The 8,497-nt window shown below is 58.5% G+C and overlaps 3 protein-coding genes across 3 annotated transcripts; all 3 read left to right on the top strand.

Moving 5' to 3' along the window:
* Window positions 1–38: 38 nt before the first annotated feature.
* DQ04_01041160 (hypothetical protein) lies at window positions 39–734 on the top strand (the record flags this gene model as incomplete). Its single annotated transcript, XM_009310124.1, has 1 exon — window positions 39–734. One exon carries the CDS (start codon window positions 39–41, stop codon window positions 732–734), a length of 696 nt encoding a protein of 231 aa, XP_009308399.1.
* A 411-nt stretch (window positions 735–1,145) lies between these two features.
* Window positions 1,146–2,897, top strand: DQ04_01041150 (putative vacuolar protein sorting-associated protein; the record flags this gene model as incomplete). Its single annotated transcript, XM_009310123.1, has 1 exon — window positions 1,146–2,897. One exon carries the CDS (start codon window positions 1,146–1,148, stop codon window positions 2,895–2,897), a length of 1,752 nt encoding a protein of 583 aa, XP_009308398.1.
* Window positions 2,898–3,258: 361 nt separating this feature from the next.
* DQ04_01041140 (hypothetical protein) lies at window positions 3,259–8,469 on the top strand (the record flags this gene model as incomplete). The annotated part of the gene is made up of 1 exon (XM_009310122.1): window positions 3,259–8,469. One exon carries the CDS (start codon window positions 3,259–3,261, stop codon window positions 8,467–8,469), a length of 5,211 nt encoding a protein of 1,736 aa, XP_009308397.1.
* Window positions 8,470–8,497: the final 28 nt, after the last annotated feature.

Below are 8,497 nucleotides of genomic sequence, written 5' to 3'. Positions count from 1 at the left end.
TGCCGCTGCGCCACCCGCACGTGCTGTACGACCCCGTGATGTTCACGCCACTGCGCGTCACGACGACGATGCTGCCGTCCGGCGTGGCGGAAGAGGTGGTGGCGGCGCTGCAGTTCTACGGTGCCACGTACACACCGCACCTGACAACCGCCACGGACGTCGTCGTGCACGGCAGCAGCAGCAGCGGCGGTGGTGGGAGTGCGAAGTGGCGTCTCGCAGTGGAGCGCGGCATCCCGTGCGTCCCCCTCGCATGGCTGCAGGAGTGCATCGCCACTGGGCGCCGCTTGCCATTCCCCTCGAACGCCGATTCATCGACTGCAACCGCAGCTGCAGGCGATACTACTACTAGTACTACTACTACTACTACTACTACTACTATTACGGTTGCTGATGGCACTACTGTTGTTGCCTCTCCCGCTGCAGCACTGACGAGTGCCACCGANACTACTACTACTACTACTACTATTACGGTTGCTGATGGCACTACTGTTGTTGCCTCTCCCGCTGCAGCACTGACGAGTGCCACCGAAGAGAGCAGCCGCGGCTCCTCTTACGAGGCAGCACGAGGCGGGCATGACGTTGAGTTCAAGCAGCAGCAGCAGCAGGAGCAACGGCCGAGAAAGCGCCGCCGCGAGGATGGCGATGGTAAACTTACCGACATCGATCTGAGCCAAGGGGGTTTTGGGCACCTCACTCTTGGCGAGCTGTGTGAACGTGTCCTGGGGGGCCAGTGAGCAGCGCTGCTGCGACACTTCTATAGAAGACAGGCATAGAATGCAAGATAGAGACACAGAGTGAGTGAAGCGTAGAAGCGCCACGCGAAGGAAAGAGAAAGAAAGGCACACGGGGAATGGAGCCTGCGCCTCCCCCCCTCCACGTGCTGTATTCGCACTGTGGAGGCTCATCTTGTTGTGTCATCATGGTCCCTTCATCTGTTATGCCTTCTCACCCTCTCGTTTTTTGATTTTTTTTTTGTTTTGTGTGGCGATGGCAACCACAATCACTGGTGTACAGAAGCATCCTGCGTCTCGAGCCTCAGTCCGGGTGTGGTAAACGTGTTGCGGAGAGTCCACACACAGTGAAAAACAGACAATCGGCGGAGTCAGCGGCCACAGCACGGCACGGAGGAAGGCGGAAAAGACGGGATGTCAAATGTGCCTCCCACTTTCTTCAGCGTTGTGTCGGAGTACGTTGAGCACATGCTCCCCGCTGACAATACCATGAAGGTCCTCCTCGTTGACGAGGCGACGCTCAACATCATCTCCATGGCCTGCTCGCAGACGGCGCTGCTCAAGAGGGGAGTCTTCCTCGTCAACCGCGTCGACGACCAGCGTCAGCGCCGCTGCATAAAGAACATGCGATGCGTTGTGTTCATTCGTCCGCAGCTGTCGAGCGTCGAGGCGGTGTGCGCCGAGCTTCGCGCCGCCAAGTACGAGAGCTATGCTATCTACTTCAGCAGCGCAGTCGTGCCGGATCTGCTTGACCGCCTCGCCCGCGCGGACGTTGAGAATTTAGTGAACCGCGTTGGTGAAGTCTTCTGCGACTTCGACGCGCTCAATGCGGACGCGTTCGTGTCGGCCGCCGTGGGGCCCAACGCGCTGCTGCCGGGGTACTTGAGCGCCGCGGTGGTGCAGCGTGTGGCGGAGGGAATCGCCGCGACGTTTGTGGCGCTGCGCCGCAAGCCGCATGTACGCTTCGACCAAAACAGTGCCTTCGCGCGTCGCGTGGCGCTTGAGCTGGGCGATATACTGAAGAAGAACGCGGAGCTGTATAACTACAAGAACAGGGACAGCGTGCTGCTGATTCTGGACCGCAGCAGTGACGCGCTAACACCGCTAGTGATGCCGTGGATCTACCAGGCAATGCTGCACGAGCACATTGGCCTGAGGTACAACCGCCTCAAGCTGCCAGATGCCCCCGAAGAGGAGGAGTACGTCTTCTCGCAGCAGGACGATGCATTCTTTGCCGCGAACATGTATGCCAACTGGGGTGAACTCTGCAACAATGTCAAGGCCTATGTGGATAAGTGCAAGACCACGCTGAACATTGATCGCTCCACGGCCACCATGGATGAAATAAGAGATTTCATGCAGAGACTGCCGCAAACAAAGACTCTGACAGGGTCTGTGACGAAGCACGCCACAGTGGTATCACACCTCTCCTCCATCATTAAAAAACGTGGGCTGCTGGACATATCCCTCCTTGAACAAGACATGATCGCCTCATCCAATCCAAACGACCACTGGAATCGCCTGCAAGCCTTTGCCGCAAAACAAACTAGCAGTAGCCTCAGCAATAGAAACAACAAGAATATCAATAGTGCTGTCGTGGACACCAATGACCTCTTCCGCCTGTGTCTCATCTACCACTTGCGCTACGAGAAAGCCAATCAGCCGTCTCGTGTGGTGCCGCTCTTGGAGAGGCTCGGTCCGTATTACGTGGAGAGCCTGCGGAAGCTGCAGAAGTACTGCGGTGACAGGCCTACAGATGATTTGTTTCGCGAAACGGGTGTCATGGCTTCTATCGTAAAGACATTCGTCGACGTTGGAAACATCTACACTCAACACGAGCCTGTGTTGAAACGAACATTGCTGCAACTTTTTAGTGGTCGACTCTCTGTTGATCAATACCCTTACTTGACGCCGGCAGCAGGTGTAGCCGCGAGCTCGTCCCAGCCGCACCAGCAGCCCGTCTTCAAGCCAAAGGAGGTTACGACGTTCATGTGCGGCGGCTTCACGTATGCAGAGGCTGCGTTGGTAAACGCCATCAACGAGGGGACGGCGTACACGGGCTCGGCGGCCAGTAGTCTCCCGCAGGGCGGCGTGCGTGCGGCGATTGGTGGCACTGCTGTCCTGAATAGTGAGGCGTTCCTCAGCTTGCTATCCACGCACCCATGATGTGGTCCTGCCACGGATAGGATGCGTGTGGCCTTCAGCAAAAACGGAAAAGAAAAGGACGAGTGGTGAAACGGAAAGGGGAGAAGGAGGAAAAAAAAACAAGATGTGCTGAACGTGTGTTTGAGTAGTTCCAAAGAGAAGACGCATGGAGCGTTGAGGGGTCTCTAGAAGCCTATATGTGTGTGTAAATGTCTTGTGTTCCTGTATGATGCATTCGTCGTGCTCGACCGTCTTGGCCGCGTCCTCCTCTTTTTTTTTTTTNTTTTGATTTTTTTTTTTTTCTTCGCTTTAGGTTGGCCAAGAGTGTGCATTGCAGGTCGGCATTATTCTTATTTCTATTTTCATTGGCGCCAGCCCAGCCATGGCAACAGATGCATCCACAGCAGCGAAAGCTGGCGATGTAATTGTGCATGACAGATACAGCACGCTTTCGTTAGTGCAGCTGCTGGAGGAGCTGTCCAACTCATTGGCGTGCAGTCCATCCCTCAAGTACCGCCGCGGTGACTGTGGGATGTTGCCCATGGAAGAGGATGCGCTGCTGTACGCCACCACCACATCAGTGGCTGCAAATACACGCCTTTATGACCCGATAAAGTGGCGCAGAAAGCGGCGGCGCGATGCGCTTGATGCATTCTTTGATTCTGCCGTTGCGTCAGCGTCGTCACCTGCGTCGCTCCGCAGACAGTCCCGTCAGCTATTTCGCAACGCCAAACACAACATTGGGCGTGTCACCGGAACACATGCGGCAATGTTAGAGCTACTCTGTAGCGCCGTTGCCCCTGGCATAGAGTGTGGTGACAATACAGGGGCAGAAGCAGCGATGGATGCATCGGAGATGTCGGAAGCCGAGCAGATGCTGTATATTGTCCTCCGCACCAGTGTTGTGGCCGCACCAACCTGGCAGAAGCCACCCGTCGTCCCGCGGTGCTGGTTGTCGCCATCCATTACAGCGCTGGTGGAGCGGGCGCCGGCGTTGCAGCAGGCGATGCGGTGGTCATGCGACCCCGACCCGGTCATTGGGGCCGCGCTATGCGTGGACGCGGCGGCGTACAACCACTTCTCACTTTCGCCGCCCGCATCGTGTGGTCCACCGGCGCTGCTGTCACAATTTGCGGATGCTGCAGCTGCAGCGTGGCCGCAGGCAATCACATCTTCATGGATGGGCAGTAGTTGCGGTGCCCATGAGTACTGGATCAACTGGGAAAATGAGGAGGTACGACACCTTTTCGCAAAGAAGCGTTCATCAACCACAGATCGAAGAATGGGCGACGCGTTGTCAGTGTCGCCTCACATAGTGCAGGAAATGGGCCCTGCAGAGCACGTGTCATCCCCGTCAGTGGTCGATGTTGGAAGGCCAACCTTCTCTATCTTTAAGGAGGAGTACCCCGCTCAACACCAGTTTTGCTCGCTCCTATTTGTAGCACTTCATCGTGGCATTGTTGGGCAGCAAGACCCATACCTCTTGCTTCGATTAGATGGCGGTTCCCCATTGGGATCTGTGTCGTCACCAAGCAAGCCACCGTCTGTGTCTCAAATAGCGGCGACCCCTGATTACGGCGTATCCACGACTCCTTTGTGCATTGAAATAAGTCCGGAATTCCTCGTCACTACTCCTGTAGAGAGCCACAGTACTTGGAAAACAAAGAACAGGGGCGGGGGCGACCACGCGAAGCTCAATGCAAGTGGTAGAGATGAGGCGAATGAACCACAGTGCTCGAGAGGTGTCATGGCGATGCTGCAGTGGAGTTGCCAGAGTGGGACACTCTTCTTGCGGTTGAAGCACTTGTGTGAAGTGTCGGAGCGACGAGAATGGCGCACAGCCCTTGGCCAATACGGGAAGAGCGCCATTGAGGCACTGCGTCGGCTCCTGCTCTTGCTGCAGGGTCTTGTGGCGGAGATGGCTGATCGCTCCGGTGGGCCACACTGTGTGTCTTTCAGAGAACTCCTAGCTGCACAACAAAAACTGCGCTGCGTCGCGGATGACATCACCGCGTTGAGTGATGTGTTCCTTGTGAGCGCCGACCCAAGTTGGGAGGCTGCTGCCGTGTTGGGAGAGATTTCGTCCGCCACGCTTCTCTCTTCGCTTTACCGCCACTATGCGCAGCGGACGGCCAACACACAGGGAAGAGGCTCTCGACTAACCACCAGCAGCAACAGCGCTGATTTCCCTGGCGTGCAGCTCGACGTTATCGGTGACGTTTTTCTTGCTGTCCTACACCCGTTGCACCGCATGATGGGGGCATGGCTCCGCGTCGGTGAGGTGCACGACCCGTACGATGAGTTCTTCATTGTGCCATCGCATGGCACCACTGCCTGTGGATTTCTTGTTGATCCATCGCCGCAGCGGCTGCCGGATTTTATTTCGGCAGAGGCGGCGGAAGAAATCCTTCATGCAGGCGTGAGTCTCCGCGTCCTGCGCGCTGCAGCGCGGCATGTGACGCTGTGCGCCACCAAGGAGCAGAAGCGGCTGGAGCGGCTGGCGGAAGACGTTGACGCGGCGGCCGCGCTGCAAGGGGAGGCGGAGGACGCCATGGGGATCAACTGGCTGCTGCAGGACTTCTTGGAATCTCTGCTCGGGCAGCGCTCGCCATCGCCGTTCCTACCGGTGCCGGAAGTGGACCTTCTGCTGGACGTGGGCGCGGTGCAGTACTGGCGGGCCTTCTACGGCGCCTGCAACGGTGTGCTGCTGGCCGCGTCGGAGGAGGCGGATGGCGCGGCGCGGACCGTGCTGCTGCAGGACGACGCGCCGCTGCTCCTTGAGGATGGCGAGGCAACGGTGAAGAGCACCTGGGGCGCCGAGCGCAGCGCCGGCTTCGGTGTGGGCGGGGCAGCGTCCGCCACGACGAATTTCTCTCGTATCTCGCGGGCCACGTCGGTGTGGCACGAGGCGGTGTCAGCGGAAATTGCGCAGGTCTCGCAGGCAACGAGCGAGGAAGAGGCGGCGAGGACACGGGCGCGCGTGGCACTGCGATCGGAGTACGAGCGGCGGGTTCTGCGCCGCAAAGCGCAGCGGCAGCTGCAGCAGTGGAAGGAGCAGCGGCTTTCCCTTAACCTGGAGAGGGCCGCCGCGCTGTCGAGGACAGTTGACGAACTGCTAGAGTTGTACGCCCGCGTTCTTAAGCCCGCAGCAGCAGCAGCAGCAGTTGATGAGAAGAGCAACGAGGAAGAAGAAGAAAAGAGCGATTATGATGGTCGACGAACACCGATTGGGAAGTTTGTGAAGCCGCTTCCCCAGCCGCCATCCCTACCGCCTCTTCCGTCTGGGGCTGCGAAGAACAGCAGCGCCGCTGTTGGGCGCCCCAGATTTTCGTTTCCAGTATGCACCGCTGCTGCTGCTGCTGGTGCTGCTGGTGCTGCAGTGGGCGGTGACAGTGTGCTGCTGCATGAGAACGAGGAGTCGTTCCATGTGGCGTCGACCACGTCGCTCTGTCGCATCATCATGCCGCCCAGGCTGCGTCGTGCCAGCCGCAGTAAGGCAGCGGACTCCTCCTTGTCGCTGCAGTCCATCCACAAGGATCCCATCGTCCAGTCTGATGAGCCGCATGAATTTGTGCACCCACCCGAGATGTATGTCGTGGCCAGCATCAACGATGACGAGTACCTGATGAAGCGGACAGGCCCCCACGTGACTGACACCACCGCAGCTGAGGCGCTCTTCGCCCAGCTCGCCGCGGAGGAGGCACGTGTGCGGAACTACGATGTCTCGAGCGAAGCGTACCAGCGTGAGTGTGCGGCCGTTGCAATGGAGGTATTGCACGGTGACGGTAGCAACTCCAGCAGCAGCTCCGTCACCGCCGGTAGTAGCAGGCGCATCAGCGCTGCCTGGTGGACAGACCCCACTGCTGACGAGGGGATCCTTGCCCTCTTCAGCAGCAGTAACGACAACAACAGCAACAAGAATACCACAACACCGGCGTTGGCACCGCGCGCCGTCCTCTCACTGACAGAGCAGCAGGAGAAGCGTCTTCTGCATTGCTCATACTACTATCTCACACTGGCTCGTTACACAGCGGGCTATTTGACACACAAAGCACTCCAGGTGATGCTACTTGGCCCATACGGCAATCTCTATCGCCTGACGCAGCAGCTGTTGGATGTGTGCCTTATGCAGCGTGGCCGCGTAGCGGATCGACTGACGGGTTTGTGGCAGCACCTCACGAGGGAGGCGATTGAGGAAAACCAATTTCGTGCCTCTGCAGTGTTTACATCGCTCAACAAGGCGTTCGTGGAGGAGTGGGAGTCATGCGTGCTGCATGGCCGCGATACGCTGCGGGTGCAGCTTGCCCTCACCCTCTCCAATGACAGTGACGACGATTTGAATGCTGCACAGAATGAAGCCAGCCTGACATGCAACGAGGAGTCTGAGAGCGGTCTCTTGTTCCACGACACGGCGTTTCGGCGGCGAACGCGTCGCTCAGCAACACCGCACACCGAGGCAGAAGCACACAACGAGGAAGAGCAGCAGTATGAAGAGAAGGGTGGTAGTGGTAGTGGTAGCAGTGCTGTTGGTCCCTTGCCAGAGAACCCGTTCGACTTCATCTCGCGGCTCACAATCGTGCACGACGCCGAGTGTGGGGGGCTGTGGGTCCTGCCGAAACACGCCGTCACTGTTTACGGTGACCTCTTCAGCACGCTGTTGTTCTGGGCATCCGTGATGGAGCTTGTGACGCGCGTATGGCGTATCGGCATCACATCCGGCGTAGCGGAGGCATTTTTCTTCTGCAACGTCTCTCGCTCGGTGCTCAACGCGGTGGCGCAGCACATGTGGTTCCTCATCGCCGGTTACGTGCGCGCGTACCGCCACACGCTGCGCTTTGAATCGGGCGTGCTCTACGGGTACCGTCAACTGGAGAGCTTCACCGCCGACCACGCGGAGTTCCTCGAGCACTGTCGCTTCGCTGCGATGCTGACACCCGTCTTCGCCCGCGCGCGGCAGCAGGTGTACGGGATGGTGCGGCAGCTGGAGGAGGTCGAGCAGTGCGTCCTGCGCGCGCGTGCCGAGGACGCTGCAGATGCTGCAGCACCGCAGGATGGCACCGGCCGCGCCCGTAAAAAACACAGCGACAAGGCGCATAAGCAGCAGAAGCCGAAGAGCAAGAAGAACCAAAAGATTGAGGTGTGGGAGAAGGGACGCGGCAGCAGCGACAGCAACAGTAACAGGAGCGGCGCGAGTCCGTCGCTTAGGCGGCAGAAGGAGTCGTCGCCGTTACTTCCCGATATGTCGCCAAAGTCGAAACGCAAATCGCAGCGGTCCGCAGACCAGAAGAAGCTGCAGCAGGAAGACTTGAAGCGGCGAAAGGAGGTGCGTTGGCGAGGTGTGCGTGATGCTTTGCGGCGGCGTCTGCGCTCTTTTATGGGGCTGACAGAGATATTCATTGGACACCTTGTTGCCGTTCGTGAGAGCGTCTCTATCGATCTAGAGCCGACAGAGTCTCCACTGCAGAAGCCGAGCGGCGACCACGACGACGTGGAGCACGCGGCAATGCGGGACACGACTGCGCGCGTCTCTGCGCTAACTTCACTGATCCACACGCTTGAAATGACACAAGCTGCAGTCGATGACAAGCTGTGACTGAGTGCGTGCCTGTGTGTGCCCGTGT

Source organism: Trypanosoma grayi, assembly GCF_000691245.1.
Source record: "Trypanosoma grayi strain ANR4 Tgr_104_V1, whole genome shotgun sequence".
NCBI classification, from domain to species: domain Eukaryota; phylum Euglenozoa; class Kinetoplastea; order Trypanosomatida; family Trypanosomatidae; genus Trypanosoma; species Trypanosoma grayi.
Note: the sequence above shows the minus strand (reverse complement) of the source record. Positions and strands in the feature narration are given on the sequence as shown.